General features: G+C 43.8%; 1 protein-coding gene across 1 annotated transcript in view; it reads right to left on the minus strand.

The window, feature by feature from the left end:
• The window catches only part of VWA3B (von Willebrand factor A domain containing 3B), a 215,020-nt gene that overhangs the window by 129,197 nt on the left and 67,671 nt on the right, over window positions 1–18,152 (minus strand). Inside the window, exon 8 of the mRNA XM_082427390.1 lies at window positions 2,057–2,182. Within this exon, the coding sequence (XP_082283516.1) occupies window positions 2,057–2,182 (126 nt within the window). The remainder of the gene's footprint in view (window positions 1–2,056; window positions 2,183–18,152) is intronic.

The raw sequence follows: 18,152 nt of genomic DNA on the forward strand, positions 1-18,152 counted from the left end.
TCCCTCTATTAGTCTGCTCAATATGCCATAACAAAATACTAAAGACCGGGTGGCTTAAACAACAGAAGTTTATTTTCTCACAGTTCTGGAGGCTGGAAGTCCAAGATCAAGGTGTCTACAGGTTTGGTTTCTGGTGACGCATCTCTTCCTGGCTTGTAGATGGCAACCTTCTGGCTGTGTCCTCATGTGATGTGTGAAGAGAGAGAGGTCTCCAGTGTCTCTTTCTCTTCTTATTAGGATACCAGTTCTATTAGATTAGGGCCCCACCCTTACGATCTCATGTAACTTTACCTCCTTAAAGGCCCTGTCTCCAAATATAGACACACTGGGGTTAGGGCTTCAACATTTGAATTTGGGGGGACAGAGTTCAGTCCATAGCACTCCCACAAATAAACACCTTAGCAGCATTTGTCTGGCATGAATGTTTGCCTTATCCCAGGTCCCCTGCTTCATTTTCATTCTCTCAGGATGACAGAGGACTCTCTGAGTTCTTGACTTTAAGCTCAGGCTGAGGGGGAGACAGGTGTCACTACAAGTGAGCAGCCCCTCCAGACAAGCCTGATTGGGCCCCTCCTTGGAAACCCCCGACAGCTGGTCCTGGCGAAGCAACTGCAGTTGCTGCTGCCCGAGACCCAAGTCAGGACACCCACTCACAGGAAAAAGTCACTGTTGCCAGGAATTTATTAAGTCGCACAGGGCAAGCTCACCCATGCCTTCTACCTCTTCCTCCCTCTACTCATGTCCCCTTCCCCGCTTCTCCTCTTCAACTGCATCCCTGACCCCGTCCAGCCTGGCCTTCTTGCTCTCCTCCCCCACTGATGCCTCTGTAACACAGGCAGGGTACCAGGAGGCAATACAGCATGGCAGGGGCTTCCAAACTTTGCTGCACATTAGGATTGCCTGGGGAGCTCTCAAAACTCCCAATGTCCAGATTGCATCCTTTATGGATTAAATCAGAATGTCTGGGTTGGGAGCCAGACATCAGTATTTTTACTGAGGAACTAGGTTTTGAATCCTGGCTTCATTACTTCTAGCGTGGCCTTGGGCAAGTTACTTAACCTTAAATGGAGATAAAAGTAGCAGGTGTCTTATAAGGTTGTGGTAACGATGAAATGAGCTAATACTTGTGAAGTGCCTAGAACAGTGCCTGATACGTAAGGTATGTGCTTTGTTAACTACTGTTATTATCAGTCGTGCCCTAAATGAAACCAGTCCCCTACAGAGGAAAATCCTTTACTAACTCAAGAACTCAGGAAGAAGAATCAGTATTCTCACTGCCCTAACTGTGAAAGAGAAAAGATCGAGCTAACATTTACCAAGTACCTGCTTGGTGCAAAGCATGCATTATTTTACTTAATTTTTACAATATTCTCTTAAGACTGATGTTATCATTATTTAACAGGAGAATAAATTAAGGCTCAAAGAGATAGATTCAGGTTAATCTAGTGATGGAGTTGGGATTTACAACCAGATTTCTCACTCCAAACTCAGGCTCCTCTGAATCCTCTTTTCAACTGGATCTTGACCTATGGACTTCTGTGTTTGTCTCTGCATAGCCTAATTTTAGCAAAAATCCTGCAAAGACAGTTCACCAGGATCCCCCATACCTGAGCAAATTCCTCATACCCCACTGTCCCCCAGGTGATGTCTGATCACCCCGGCCTGCCTTCAGCAAGAATCCTGTCAGATAGGTTTAGCCAGAAATCCCCTTTTAACCCTGATGTTTCTTCTCGGTAATTTTCCACCCACCAACGCTCCACCCTGCTCCTTGGCTGTAAATCCCCACTGATCCATGTTTATTCATAACTGAGCCCACTTCCATACTGAGGTCTCTTTTCCCCTCTTGCAATAGTCCCTGAACAGAACTCTGATTTTGCTTTGACAACCTACAGACACACACATGTGCACACACACACACAGCACAGCAGAGCTCTGGAGAGTCCCCTCAGGAGCTGGGCTAAGGAGCTCTCCTTGGTAAGGAACATGGAAACAGCCCCCATTCCCAACCAGTAGCAGTTATGACTCTTTTACACTCGTGCCCGTAAACAGCGCTCACCGTGGTCTGTTGTGGCCACGTCGGTATTGGGAGGCTCAACCACCAGACTCTGGATCTGGGCCAACGTGCTGCTGGCTTCCTGCATCTCCCTCCAGATGAGAAACACGTCCTCTCTGACCCCAGCTCCTGGAAGGGAAACACGTGTGAGCAGGCAGCTGTGGAAGGCCCCAGAACGCTCTGGTGGTCCTAGCAAGCCTGGCACACCCTGGCCAAGTTTCTAGAATATTTCTGAACATCAACTTCCATTTTCCCCACTAATGTCTTTCTGAAATTCAGAAGTGAAATCCCTAAGAAAATGCTGTCATCTCAAGAAATCATAAATGCAGACTTTAGGAGGTAATAAATCCTTATAAAGTAAATATTTGTGGCAGCCAGGATATTTTAAGATGAATTTATTGATAATACTCAAATAAGATAAAGAATAAAAATATTCAAAAGCACCCAATAAAAGCCAGGGTGATCACTGTGGGCAAGGGAAAGTCAATGGTATATGAAAGTAACAACCCCTCACCTTTCTTGATTAAGCCGAGATTTCCTGCTTCTTTGAAACCACCTTCACAACTCTATTTTTCCCTAATGTAATAACAATTCTTTGGCCTCCTTTTCTGGACCTCTCCTGTCTCAGTTAAGGGTTTGGTTTGGCTGTATGACATTTTTTAAATGATATGGCTTAATTAATATAGATATTTATATCATTTTAGCAATCAGTCAATAGACGTTCATCCCATGGGTAAGAAGTCCAAGGTTGGGACAGAGGCTCTGCCTCCACCAAGATCCTGGCTCTAATAGATTAGTAATTTCCAGAGGTTAAGGAGGGTGTAGGAGCAGGAGGGGGATGGGTGTGACTATAAAATGCAACACGCGGGAACCTGGGGTGGTATCCTGAGAGCATCAATATCAACATCCTTGTTGTGATACCGTCCTATAGTTTTGCAAGATGCTACCATGGGGGAAACCCAGTAAAGAGCATGTGGGCATTTCTGTTATTTCTTACAACTGTATGTGAACCTACAGTTCTCTCTGCCAGAGCCTGCTGTGCATACGAGGCCAGCAGTGACCCCAACAGGCAACCATGCTTAGAAGATGCCACTCACCCATTTTCAGTGGCAGCCGCGGGCCCAGCCACCAGCCTGGCACCACTCATGGCATCGTGGGGGCTATAGGGGAGTCCCTGCTCTGGGATGCTTCTAAAAGGTTGTTCAGACAAGAATTTAGCAGACGTATTCTCTAGTTTTAAAGACTCCATTCCAATAAAAGTTTATTTAAAAACAAACATGCACAAGAAATCTACTTCACAGACTGTGTACAGTCGGCTCAGAGAACACTGATGCTGCTATTACTTAAGTAAGCTGAGTCCCGATTCCCTAATGAGAAATACCTTTTTGGGGCACCTGCTATGTGCCTGGCATTGTGCTTAGGCCTTTCGAAACATTTTCTCATCTCTCTTCACAACAATTCTCCAGGCAAATTCTATTCCTGTCCCCATTTCACAGCTGTGTAAACTGAGGGGGAGCTAGTTAGTTGTCCAAGGTCATACCCTCAAGAGTGGCAGAGCAGGGTGTCAAACCCAAGTTGGTGTAACTGTACCAACTCAGCCACCCTGACTAGGTGTCCTGGAAAAGGGACGGCTGGTTTATAGAGGTCCCTACCCAAGCTGCTGATGGCATCCCACTTAACAGTCCACAGATGCCTGAGATCCCACAACCACAGAGAAAGAGAATAGCATCAGGTGTAGGGGCCGCCCCAGGAGATTCGTCCACCCTGGGCCAAAAGACTGACTTTAAGCTACCAGGGCAGACCAGAGTTGATGTTTCTGACTTTTAAAATGTAGTCCAGAAGGGTGGGGCGGAATTAAGGGAAACCAGAGCTCTGGCCCTCCTGAAGTAGGCGAGATCAAGCGAGAGAGTATTAATAGCTATATTTATTAAGAAGCAAGTGACAAGCCCTGACAGAGATGGATGGCCACCAGGGCTCCACAGCCATCAATAGCCCGAGGAGTGAAACGTGATGAGTTCCCAGCTCCACGCTGGAACTCCAAAAATATCGCAGGCTGCTGCCCATTGCAAACCTGGAGCCCACAGAATTTTCTGACCCTGTGAAAGCAAAACTGGCTTCCAGCTGCTTGCTTCAGCCTGGAGGTGTTAAGTAGCAGAATTCTCTCTTTAAAAGTTTCAAATGAGTCAAGGCTTTCCATTTCCCTCAAGCTTGTCAGTAACATCTTAAGAAGGAGTAGACTACTTACTCCTTCAGCCTCAAAGGAAAAACTTCCAAGGAAATACAGTTGCCGCTCTCTAATGCAAGGACAGGAAAGTGCGTTTAAGGCGCAGCAGTGACCTGGGATGTGCTCTCCTGAGCAAGTAGTCATCAGACTCTCACTCCACTGGTTTAGTCGTTATAATCAGGCAGCTACAGATTCCTACCGCTGGTGATCGGAAAACAAAACAACTCAAAACTACCCATTTAACTTGGTTTGCTTTAAAAACAGAACATAATGAAACAAAACCAGCTAGCAGACAAGAAAAACCACAGGCAATAAAAAGCCTAACTTAGAAGGCAGAGGTTTTATTTCAAGTTATTCGACAGGCAGTCAGGAAGGGCTGCCATTTTTATCTGGGTCACTTCTAAGGAGCTTAGCTGGGAAATCAGACAGCTGCAGCCAAGGGGGACAGCCCCACTGGAAACAGAAGAGCGCGGAGGACAAGGCACAGGAGATTTCAGTATTCAGAGAGCTTTGTGAGTCTGAAGTTCTCCAGGCCAAGCCAGAAAGGAGATGAAACCACAGCGGATCCTGCCGCGCACAGAGACAGGATATGGTTCCTCATACAGACACCCAGGTGACCTAAAAGATCCTCCAACCCCAACTGCCCCCTCCCACACCAACCCCTGACATCCCCCACAGGCCTTGTGGTAACCACTTGAAGGCTCACAGAATGCTGACACTAGCTGGAGGTGATGTCACATCCAGCTGCTGTTTGCTGTTCGCACCCGGTACTGACTGGCTTGTTTAACATATGAATGAGACCCAGGTCAGATACGTTTGGATGTGTCAGGGGAAGAGCCCACCTGCCGCCAAACACCACCTCCCTGTTAAATCTTCCTTGTCTCACTTGTAGGGTAAAGTCCAGCTGTCAGAGTCATTCATCTATTCACGTGGCAAATATTTGTTGAGCACTTAGTATATGTGGTGGGTGGGCACTGCCAGTGAACCCTGAGCTGGCATTCAAATCCAGGGTTCAAGGCCCCCGCCATGACACCCCCTCTAATAGTCTGCCACCATGAACCCAGTAAGAGCACCGTCCTCCCAGCCCTCCAGGGCCCCTGCACTCCCCCGTGCTCCCTATCAGGGGGCTTGGAGCCCTCCACTGCACTCACCCAGCCCCACCCTTCATTCAAGGCAGCAGCCTGACTCCACCATCAAACTCTGCCCCGCCACCCCAGGAAACAGCGATCTGCCTCCTGCTCCATTTCAATTCCCATGAAATGAAGCAGCCACAACCACTGCTCTCGGTGCTTTTGCTGCCAGGACACACTCTCAGGCCACACGCAATTAAAGAGGCTGGCGCCATATGCAATTCCTGGCTGCCTGGCAGGCCAACCTCCAATTCCAAAGAGCATAAAGAAGCATCAGTCGGGGATGGTGAATTAGTGTATCCAGACCTTGAATCCAGGCTAATTGAAGCCAATCCTTCACAAACACGAGGCTTTATTTTTGGTAAGCAGCTGCTTACAACACAGCTCACCACTCAGCGGTGGGTCCAGGGCCATCCTGGGGCCGAGAGCTGTGATCTACAGCTTTTCTGCAGTATCAGCCTGCTGTGTCGGATTACGGTGTGTGTTTGCAAGGGCAGAATGTCTCTTCTCTCTTTGTATCCTCCACGGCACTCAGCACAGGATCCAGGGTTTCCAGTAAGGATTCCTATCCTTCCTTCTTTTCATTTTTCTTTATTACAAAGAAACAATGACGGAGCACCTAATGTGTTCTTTCCTCAAGGGATTGCTCTGTCTCATAACCGACAACCCCCAATAATGCAAGAAACTCTTCTGAATGGTATGTAACAGACTTATATCATTTGAGCATATGGCTATGCCCTATGTTCCAGACATTAACAGTGACGTCCCCTAGAGCAGTAAGTCATTTCTTTTTAGGTCCTCGTGCCACAGCAAGGCAAGGTACCTACCCCCCACCCCCATATCTGAAATATTAGCAATACCAGGGGCAGGAAGGGAAGGGCTATTAAATTAAATTAAAACCACCCTCAGCAACCGTGAATCCCAGACCATCCCCTGGGTCCTGCTGTGGCCCTTTCCCCATCGCCCAGGACTCCTGGGGGAAGAACTGGCCCCCCTGGGTGGAGACTCTGCTGACTGCCTGAGCCCTAAATGCCTACTCAGTCTTGAGGATCTGAAAGAGTTGAACATGACTACAAAAGGCAGTATTTTCAGGAAAACACAGCACTTCTATTTTCAGAAAGTGATATAACATTTAAAAATAATAATGAGGGCTTCCCTGGTGGTGCAGTGGTTGAGAATCTGCCTGCCAATGCAGGGGACACGGGTTCGAGCCCTGGTCTGGGAAGATCCCACATGCCGCGGAGCAACTAGGCCTGTGAGCCACAATTACTGAGCCTGCGCGTCTGGAGCTTGTGCTCCGCAACAAGAGAGGTCGCGATAGTGAGAGGCCCGCGCACCGCGATGAAGAGTGGCCCCCACTTGCCGCAACTAGAGAAAGCCCTCGCACAGAAACGAAGACCCAACACAGCCATAAATAAATAAATAAAACTAAATTAAATTAAATTTAAAAAAATAATAATAATAATAATGAACAATGAGGTAACTAAAATCCCCAGAGACCTAAAATTATAATATGCATCTGGTAAAACGGTGTCTATTACATCCATAAAGGGATTGAAAGTGGTGAAATCAGTAGTTTTTGTTGTAATGGAAGCATTCCCAGTTCCTTGTGTTAAATGACATATTAAGATATTTTGCTCAGTCTCGCCCTATGGAAATTAACCATTAATTAATGTAAAGCAAAGAGTCATTTCACCATCTTGATAAATGTCTAACGTTTTCTTGGGACAATGAATATATGTGTTTCACAAACCTCATGATGCCTTAAAAGCAGTTTCAAATATCAAGTATGGACAATTCTTAATAGGAGGCTATGGTACCATCTCCTGGGGCCTCTTTCTTCTAAGTGTAACACTGTAACATGCAAATGGAATGCAGTCTAATTGTCCAATATTCACATAGAAAAACCTGTATATAAACCATAACTCTTCTCCCCACGGTAGAGAGCAAGTGTTCCACAAAACTCAGTAAGAAGCATGACCCCAGACTCTGGGGGCTACTAGCAAACAGGTGATAAAGACACAGGCACAAGAATAGAGAAGCAATATCTAAAGAGAAAATGCCCAAAATGCCCATGAATAAAGTTTAGTTGGATAAATCTATCCTACTTAGAATCGCTAATGCCATTCAGAAGACACCAACTCAAAGGTAAGTGTTGTAATGAAATGGTAAATTCGAAGGAACTTTATGAGTTTCCTTTAGAGCAAATTTATGAAAGTTTTTTTTTTTCCAGCTTTTCCAATCACATAAAAGGCCTGCACTTCTTTTGGTTCTAAGGGACTTACAGTGCCCAGAAAGAATTATAAGATGCTCACAGGGCTGCTCACTGATTTCTATCAACCAACTCTGAATCAAGAGAGAAACAGTAAGGCTAGGACTGTTGTTTTGCAGGGGCGATCCCATGCTAGCATCTGCTCTGCCTCCTGCCCTCAGTGGAAACCCGTTTTGGGGATGGTAGGTCACATGGTCTACTGGGGACTGGGTCTCACTCACATAGAGGGACATAGAGGGGTCTCTTCCCAGCTCTGCCAGGTCATTCAGGAATGAGTAAGTTTTAGGAGACTCAGTGTTTCTTCACTGAGACTAGTCTCTCACAAGAGACTAACCTAGAAACCAGGAAGCCAATCATTTAAAAATATCCTTTTCACAACAGGACATCTTCTCGGAGAATCATCATTCATTCATTTCTTCAACAAAACTCAACCAATGCCCATGATATCCGGGCACTGGAAATACAGAGTGAATAGGAAACAGCGTGAGCTTTGAAGAGGCTCCCCCTCCAGGGTGGTCTTCCCAAAGTGTGGTCCTCAGAACTTGTGTCAGAACCCCCAATCAGCTTATCAAAATGCAGATTCCTAGGCCACACCCCAGACTCACTCCGAGGGTGGGAATCCAGGAAATTGTACTTTTACAAGCATCCCTGTGATTCTCTTGCAACGAAAGTGTGCAAAGCTTTAGTCTCTTAGGCAAGTCAGGCATGTACGCAAATTATTTCTATCCAGCATATGCTTGGAGAAAAAACAGAACAAAGTTGGGTGATTTCTGGGAACAATATTCTAATACCCTGATGTCCCTATTTCTTCCCTAAAGAAATGCTCCTAAAGAGTCAGAGGTCTTTTTGTGTCTGACCTTCAAGGTGTCAGAGAGTCCTTGACATACCATCTTCCAGATACCCATTCCAGGCCACTCTCATTGATATGTATGGTTCATGATATTCTACTATTTCTAAGAGTGTCATTTATTTTAGATGTATTTCATAATGGCTGCTTCCTGCTGATACATAAAGAAGGAGGAAGAGGGGGAAAGTAAAATTGACTTTGTACCTACTATGTGCCAGCCACTGTGTTGGGCACTTAAACATACTACTTCATTTGTTCTTACAACCATCACCCAAGTAGGGCTCATCACTCCCACTTAACAGATGAGCAAACTGTGGTTCAGAGAAATTAAGGAACTTGCCCAAGGCCACACAACTAACAAGTGATGAAGTCAGTCTTCAGCCTCAGCTCTGTCTGTCTCCAACTCCCCCTCCCCATACTCTTTCCATGTGGAGCACATGGATATATAGCCTTGTATATCCTCAAAAATTACCACAATGCAGGATTTGTGTAAGCAAACCTCATCTGTTATGTACTGGTTGTTTTTAGTTTCCTTCAAGGGGCTTATAGGCTCATCTCTTCCTGGTATGGAAACCACCCAGTTTGTAATTCTGATCTGTAGACGATGATGGTTGGTGAGCTGTAACACCGAGGTCAGGACCTAATGCTGCACTCTACTGAGTTGTAGCACACACGGGCTGGCTTAGCTGTAATCTACCTGCGCTGGGATTGGCGGTCACCCACAGGCAGGCCCGAGGGGTTTTACTAACTCTGAGATCTCTCCAGTGTTGAGCTTCTACTATTGGCATACTGCATCCCTTACCAAACTGTTATTACTTTGAGGACAGAACTACGTTTATCCCTTTTTGTAACTGCTCTCCGTGGTGTATCCCTGACACCTTGTAGGCTGCTCCAGAACATCAGCTTCTTCAAGAGAGGGACTCCCTTTTTCCATCATTGCAACCCCAGAGCTCAGCACAATGCTCCACTTTCAAATAATATATGTGGAGTAGATCCCTCACCTTGAAATCAGAACAAGCGTATTCAAATGTAATCAGAAATCTACACTAGCTCTTTTTTCCTAGTAATTCAATTTAATTTTTAAAAGATTTTTCAGAGATTTCTCTATGCTTCCATGTTTTGTTAGGTGATGCAGGATGTCTGAACCCACTTGATTATTTCAGTGTGATTCTAAGAGACTGATTATGTTGGTGACTAAAGAACTGGGCTGAGCCCACCACTGCCCGGTGCCAAGAGAGGGTTCCAGTGAGCAGTGCAGGGGTCCTGGTGACAGGCTAAGAATAAACAAGGAACCCAGGATTTAAAACCACTATGGGGGAAAAAAATACAGGGGGTCCCTGCCCTTAAAGAGACTTACTCTCTGGTGGGGAAAACTAGACCTTCCTAACCGTTAGGTGAAGGTTTGAACTAAGGGAACAAGAGGGTTGAGTGTAGGTGGGCAATTCTTAAATCCTAAACTGAGATCCTGCAGTTGTGATGGGAAGGAGCAACTTGTTTTTCCCGCTTTTATTATTTTTTTAAATTAATTTTTATTGGAGTACAGTTGCTTTACAATGTTGTGTTAGTTTCTGCTCTACAGCAAAGTGAATCAGCTATACATATACATATATCCCCTCCTTTTTGTGAAGGAGCAACTTTTGAAATCATCAAGCAGAAGCATAATTGATATCCTAAGAGTTTAGGGTTCCCTGAATAGGAAACTTCTCTTTTATTCCTTCTGAATCTCCTCCTCACCCTTAGTGAGACACTAAAGCCCACAGAAGGCGTTTCATAAATGCTTTGCTAACAAGAGGACTGTCTCACAGCAGTAATAAGAAATCCAAGGCAAGCCATTATTAGAAGGAGCAGGACTTCAGAGATAAAGTCTCAACCTTGTAAACTGTAATGCGGCAACAATTTTGGAAGTGCAGCTGCTCCAGCTCCATCCATTGAATTAAACTGAGTTCTAGGGAGCAGGAAGGAGACCTCTGAGAGAACTGCTCTCAGTAACCCATGAACAGGCACCAGTCGGTGCTTCTATATTAAATTAGAGCTTTGAAACACAGCCAAGCCAAGCCAATCCTGAGTGATGGGCCAGCAAACTTTAAATATCTAATTAAAGATCACAAGTGTCTTCCAAGAATGAGGACTTGGTTGTTTTTTCTCCTTAAGCCTGTCAGCCTGAACATACCTTAAAACAAACAGATTTTGGTTTTGTAATATTGAGTTTCATTCATGCATTTTTCTCCACCAACATACAAAAAAATTGCAGTTTCCAAAGGTAGAAGCAGCCAAATTTTTACAGCTACACCATTTTTGGACTTCAGAATAATACCGTTGAGCAGAACAGATTTTCTAACACCATCTTGCCAGGAGTACTGGACACAAACAAAAACACTCTCAGAAAAACACTGTCTTTTCCTATTACCTGAAATTCACTCCTTTTCTCCCCATTAAAAAAAAATTGAAGTATAGTTGATTTACAATGCCAGGCATACAGCAAAGTGATTCAGTTATACTATACATATATGTGTGTGTATATGCTTTTTCAGATACTTTTCCATTACAGGTTATTACAAGGTATTGAATATAGTTCCCTGTGCTGTACAGTAAGTCCTTGTTGTTTATCTATTTTGTATATAGTCATGTGTATCTGTTAATCCCAAATTCCTAATTGATCCCTCCCCGACCCTTTCCCCCTTGGTAACCATAAGTGTGTTTTCAATGTTTTTGAGTCTATTTCTGTTCTGCAAATAAGTTCATTTGTATCAGTTTTTTAGATTCCACATGTAAGTGATATCATATTTGTCTTTCTCTGACTTACTTCACTTAGTATGATAATCTCTAGGTCCATCCATGTTGCTGCAAATAGCATTATTTCATTCTTTTTATGTCTGAGTAGTATTCCATCATATATATGTACCACATCTTCTTTATCCATTCATCTGTCAATGGACATTTAGGTTGCTTCCCTGTCTTGCCTATTGTAAATAGTTGTGCTATGAACATTGGAGTAGATGTAGCTTTTCAAATTAGAGTTTTCATCTTTTCCAAAACTCACTCCTTTTTACTTATTCATTGCAGTCTTTCTCTTATCCCATGAGCAAAATATGGTGATGAGCACACTGAATCCTATTTGCCGCTTCTGCTCAAGGAGCAGAGGCTGGCCAGCATGCTGGGCTGAGCTGGCCGAGGGGAGCCCAGGCTCAGAAGGAAGAGGCGATCACAGATCTACTAATGATGGCTGATGGCGGGAGACGGGGCTAGAAGTGAAAGGTGTTGAGCTGCCCAACCCTGATCTGGGACCATGAGGGGGTCCTGAGGTGTGGGCTGTGGTTGTATATAGGAAACACGCTAAAGTTAAGACTGTCCCTCAAGTGTCTGCATCTGCCTCTTCTTCTTCCTTCCCCTCCCTCCCCCTCCCCTCCCCTTCCTCCTCCTCTGGTATAAGATACCAGCTCTGGCTTGAAGTGGGAGCTCAGAGCTCCAACCACGGCCATCAGCCTGGGTGCTCATCCTACCGCTGGACGTCTTGCATTCTCAATTCTGAAGAGCCTGGCATGGAAAATGAGCCCACTGTCAGCTTCACCGATGAGTCTGGATTTCGAGCTAGCCATGTCAATGCCAAAATTATTGACTTTTGTTTAGGCTGATGACAGGCCCTCAGTGAAAAATTTTACTCTAATGTGATTTTCTCGGTCCATACTTACTATTTCAGTTTAATTAAATTTTTGAGGACAAAACAGGAAGAGAAAAACCAAAGTAAAAGATGAGGTCTGCTCCGAACCCTAGAGATCAGAAGCCTTTTTCCTTCCTGAGAGGGAGCCCCCAGACCACTACGTAGACCCCTCACTCTGGGCCCACAAGGCTTTCCTAACTTAAGGAGCAGCTTCCCATGGAATTAGGACTGTACCCCTTAAAGATACAGTCCCTGGAAAGGACCAGCAGTTAAAGTTCCTTCCCAAGTCAGCAATAACCCAGCTCCCATGCAGAACAATGCATCCCATCCAATCATGAAAGCTTCTGAGAACTGAAAATTACCATGTCCAACTGACAAATATTCCTGCACCATTCACACCTCTCACTGCGCCCAATGTGACAGTAGGGAAGTGGGGGAAAGTCATGTCCAGAAAGGGCCCCGCAGTATAATCTTATGTACCACTGCTAGTAGATGAACAGGTGCTCCTGATTTCCTCTAGAAAGGTCCTGATCACCTACCCTTAATATAAACCTTGGAAATGGATCCACCTCCAATCGGGACGCAGCTAATCAGTACAGTATTCACTTCCTACTTCCAGATTCCGATTCCCATCCATCACTATGCATGCGAATAAACTGGTTAGTATCATAACTAGTCTGAAAACGCTCACTATCCTGTTGGATTATTTTACTTTCTAGAGCCAATGTCTACAATAAAAGCCCACTTGGAATCCTAAAAGGAAACATATTAATTGAATGTCAATTTTGTACTAAACATTACCATGGGTGTTATATGCCTTAATTCCCCCAACAATCATATAAGGTAAATGTTATTTTTCCCACTTTTACAACTAAGAGAACATAGCTCAGAAAGGTTAGGTAACTTACCTAAAGTCACACAAGTAGTTAGTGGCAAAACTAACTAGGGTTTGAATCCAGGTCTGACTCCAAAGCTGATTCACTTTCCAGCAAACACTGTTTGCCAGAGCCAAAAAAAGAATCATGCAAGAACAAAACATTGTGAGAGCTTGCATTATTGTTTAGCAAATATTCATTTCCCTCCCCATCTCAGTGTGAGTGAAGTAGATGTCCTCATCTGCTTGATGTGGACTTGGTCATGTCATTTGCTTTGGCCAACAGAATATTAGTGGGTGTGACATGAGCAGAGGCCTTAAGTAGGGCTGCATGCCTCGGCTTGGCGCTTGTGCTCACGGCTCATGCTGACTGCCACAACAGAAATATATCCCGGAGAGCACTAGTTAAAGGAGGACACGTCCCTCCTCAATTAATCAATCTGCAGTTGACCTGTAGACCTGTGATCAAGAAATAAGGGCGGAAGTATTACTAATTTGATGAAAACTATAAACCAGCAGGTCCAAGAAGCTCAATGAACCCCAAGTGCAAGACACAGCCATCAGGATTGGAGGGGAGACTCAGTGGCAGGCTTTGCTCTTGAAAAGAAATGGTGAGAAGCTTCAGGAGGCAAAAGGGAGAAACAGAAGGGAGGAGCCAGGGAGGATGTATGTCACTCTTTCCTCTTCCAGTCGCTCAGCAGCAGCTATTAAAATATCACCTAATGGGGACTTCCCTGGTGGTCCAGTAGTTAAGGTTCCACACTCCCAATGCAGGGGCCAGGGTTCGATCCCTGGTCACGGAACTAGATCCTGCATGCATGCCACAACTGAAAGATTCCCACATGCCATGACTAAAAAGATCCTGCATGCCACAACTAAAAATCCTGCACGCCACAACTAAGACCCGATGCAGTCAAATAAATAAATAAATTTTTTTTTTTTTAAATCACACCTAATGAAGAGTATGCAAGGAGGATGGTGGGAGGGAATAAAGAGAGGAGCTGAATTTTCATCCAGACTAGCATGGAAAAACCAGACACAGCGCCAGGCAAACAGAGGATCCCAGAGGGCAAGGAGAATAGAAGGGTATCCCCCCTCCCCTAAGAGTTCTCAGAAGTCCAGGGGAAGGTCTTTGGACAGCACCTGGCCACAGAATCAGAGGTGAGAGGCAATTTACTCCTGACTCCTGAGGTGGGCAGGTACCACCATCTGCACAAGTGCTCAGCGGGGCTGACGCAGTAGGAGCCATGAACCTTAGTCCTCTTCCTGTCCTCTCTCTAAACATTCCTGACAGCCAGAGAAAACTGCCCATGAACTCTTAGGAAGTAAGGTAGAAAAAAATTTTAATGTAATGCACTGTTTAATGTACCACCCTAAGTAGCACATATTGCCCGTGTCAAAACCCTGGAAAAGCTTTCTATCACCCAAAAAGAGCAGTCTTGGGAAAATGAGCAAACAGGAAAAAATTCAATCTGGGGGGGGAAATTCTTCCAAATACATATAAGAATCCAAAGCAAGCACAGAATAAAGAAATGATTGTACATGATATATCTATTGCTGTCTTTGCAAGGAAGCAAGAAACAAGACAAAATTGTTCTCAGCCTACAACTACTTTTTGCTATCTGAGGGGAAGAGGATGATGTAAGGATTTGCCCCAAAATGTGAGGCCTAAAAGTTCGTTAAAATTCACACATAATTAACTTATTTGTAGATACTATTATAATTCATTTATCAAACCCATTACAAGAAATGCAGATTCCTACAAATATCCACTTATCAACAAGTATCACACATCAAAATTAAGTGAAATAAGAACTTGTAGTTATGCATTTATCTAAGTTATCCAGTCTCCACTAATCTGAGTTGGAGTAGTCCAAAGGACTTCGGAAACTTTAGAGAATAATTATAGCCTTTTAAATCTTGAATTGATAATGGGCACAAATGCAATATAACTGGTCCAAATTTTTAAAGGCTTTTTAATACATTAGCAAGGAAAGCTGCAGTAAGCGAACTGCTGATACAACTCAATCTTTTTTTTTTTTTAAACATCTTTATTGGAGTATAATTGCTTTACAATGGTGTGTTAGTTTCTGCTTTATAACAAAGTGAATCAGCTATACATATACATATATCCCCATATCTCCTCCCTCTTGCATCTCCCTCCCACCCTCCCTATCCCACCTCTCTAGGTGGTCACAAAGTACCAAGCTGATCTCCCTGTGCTATGTGGCTGCTTCCCACTACCTATCTATTTTACATTTGGTAGTGTATATATGTCAATGCTACTCTCTCACTTCGTCCCAGCTTACCCTTCCCCCTTCCCATGTCCTCAAGTCCATTCTCCATTCTCTATATCTGCGTCATTATTCCTGTCCTGCCCCTAGGTACTTCATAACCATTTTTTTCTTTTTTAGATTCCATATATATGTGTTAGCATACGGTATTTGTTTTCCTCTTTCTGACTTACTTCACTCTGTCTGACAGACTCTAGGTCCATCCACCTCACTACAAATAACTCAATTTCATTACTTTTTATGGCTGAGTAATATTCCATTGTATATATGTGCCACATCTTCTTTATCCATTCATCTGTCGATGGACACTTAGGTTGCTTCCATGTCCTGGCTATTATATATAGAGCTGCAGTGAACATTGTGGTACATGACTCTTTTTGAATTATGGTTTTCTCAGGGTATATGCCCAGGAGTGGGATTGCTGGGTCCGTATGGTAGTTCTAGTTTTAGTTTCTTAAGGAACCTCCATAATGTTCTCCATAGTGCCTGTATCAATTTACGTTCCCACTAACAGTGCAAGAGGGTTCCCTTTTCTCCACACCCTCTCCAGCATTTATTGTTTGTAGATTTTTTGATGATGGCCATTCTGACTGGTGTGAGGTGATACCTCATTGTAGTTTTGATTTGCATTTCTCTAATGATTAGTGATGCTGAGCATTCTTTCATGTGTTTGTTGGCTGTCTGTATATCTTCTTTGGAGAAATGTCTATTTAGGTCTTCTGTCCATATTTGGATTGGGTTGTTTGTTTTTTTGATATTGAGCTGCATGAGCTGCTTGTAAATTTTGGAGATTAGTCCTTTGTCAGTTGCTTCATTTGCAAATATTTTCTCCCATTCTGAGGGTTGTCTTTTCATCTTGTTTATGGTTTCCTTTGCTGTGCAAAAGCCTTTAAGTTTCATTAGGTCCCATTTGTTTATTTTTGTTTTTATTTCCATTTCTCTAGGAGGTGGGTCAAAAAGGATCTTGCTGTGATTTATGTCCTAGAGTGTTCTGCCTATGTTTTCCTCTAAGAGTTTTACAGGGTCTGGCCTTACACTTAGGTCTTTAATCCATTTTGAGTTTATTTTTGTGTATGGTGTTAGGGGGTGTTCTGATTTCATTCTTTTACATGTAGCTGTCCAGTTTTCCCAGCACCACTTATTGAAGAGGCTGTCTTTTCTCCATTGTATAGTCTTGCCTCCTTTATCAAAGATAAGGTGACCATAGGTGCGTGGGTTTATCTCTGGGCTTTCTATCCTGTTCCATTGATTTATATTTCTGTTTTTGTGCCAGTACCATACTGTCTTGATTACTGTAGCTTTGTGGTATAGTCTGAAGTCAGGGAGCCTGATTCCTCCAGCTCCATTTTTCTTTCTCAAGATTGCTTTGGCTACTCTGGGTCTTTTGTGTTTCCATACAAATTGTGAAATTTTTTGTTCTAGTTCTGTGAAAAATGCCATTGGTAGTTTGAAAGGGATTGCATTGAATCTGGAGATTGCTTTGGGTAGTATAGTCATTTTCACAATATTGAATCTTCCAATCCAAGAACATGTTATATCTCTCCATCTGTTTGTATCATCTTTAATTTCTTTCATCAGTGTCTTATAGTTTTCTGTATACAGGTCTTTTGTCTCCAGAGGTAGGTTTATTCCTAGGTATCTTATTCTTTTTGTTGCAATGGTAAATGGGAGGGTTTCCTTAATTTCTCTTTCAGATTTTTCATTATTGGTGTACGGGAATGCAAGAGATTTCTGTGCATTAATTTTGTATCCTGCTACTATACCAAATTCATTGATTAGCTCTAGTAGTTTTCTGGTAGCATCTTTAGGATTCTCTATGTATAGTATCAAGTCATCTGCAAACAGTGACAGCTTTACTTCTTCTTTTCCGATTTGGATTCCTTTTATTTCTTTTTCTTCTCTGATTGCTGTGGCTAAAACTTCCAAAACTATGTTAAATAATAGTGGTGAGAGTGGGCAACCTTGTCTTGTTCCTGATCTTAGTGGAAATGGTTTCAGTTTTTGACCACTGAGAACGATGTTGGCTGTGGGTTTGTCATATATGGCCTTTATTATGTTGAGGTAAGTTCCCTCTATCCCTACTTTCTGGAGGGTTTTTATCATAAATGGTTGTTGAATTTTGTGAAAAGCTTTTTCTGCATCTTTTGAGATGATCATATGGTTTTCCTCCTTCAATTTGTTAATATGTTGTATCACATTGATTGATTTGCATATATTGAAGAATCCTTGCATTCCTGGGATAAACCCCACTTGATCATGGTGTATGATCCTTTTAATGTGCTGTTGAATTCTGTTTGCTAGTATTCTGTTGAGGATTTTTGCATCTATGTTCATCAGTGATATTGGCCTGTAGTTTTCTTTCTTTGTCATATCTTGCTCCCAAAGTCCACCACCTCAATTTAGGATGATTCGTTGTCTATTCAGGTATTCCACAGACGCAGGGTACATCAAGTTGATTGTGGAGATTTAATCCACTGCTCCTGAGGCTGCTGGGAGAGATTTCCCTTTCTCTTGTTTGTTCGCACAGCTCCCGGGGTTCAGCTTTGGATTTGGCGCTGCCTCTGCATGTAGGTCACCTGAGGGCATCTGTTCTCTGCTCAGACAGGACGGGGTTAAAGGAGCAGCTGATTAGGGGGCTCTGGCTCATTCAGGTCGGGGGGAGGGAGGGGTATGGAATGCGGTGCCAGCCTGCGGCGGCAGAGGCCAGCATGACATTGCACCAGCCTGAGGCGCGCCGTGCGTTCTCCTGGGGAAGTTGTCCCTGGTTCACGGGACCCTGGCAGTGGCGGGCTGCACAGGC

Source organism: Balaenoptera physalus (assembly GCF_965194825.1).
Source record: "Balaenoptera physalus genome assembly, chromosome: 15".
Taxonomy (NCBI): domain Eukaryota; kingdom Metazoa; phylum Chordata; class Mammalia; order Artiodactyla; family Balaenopteridae; genus Balaenoptera; species Balaenoptera physalus.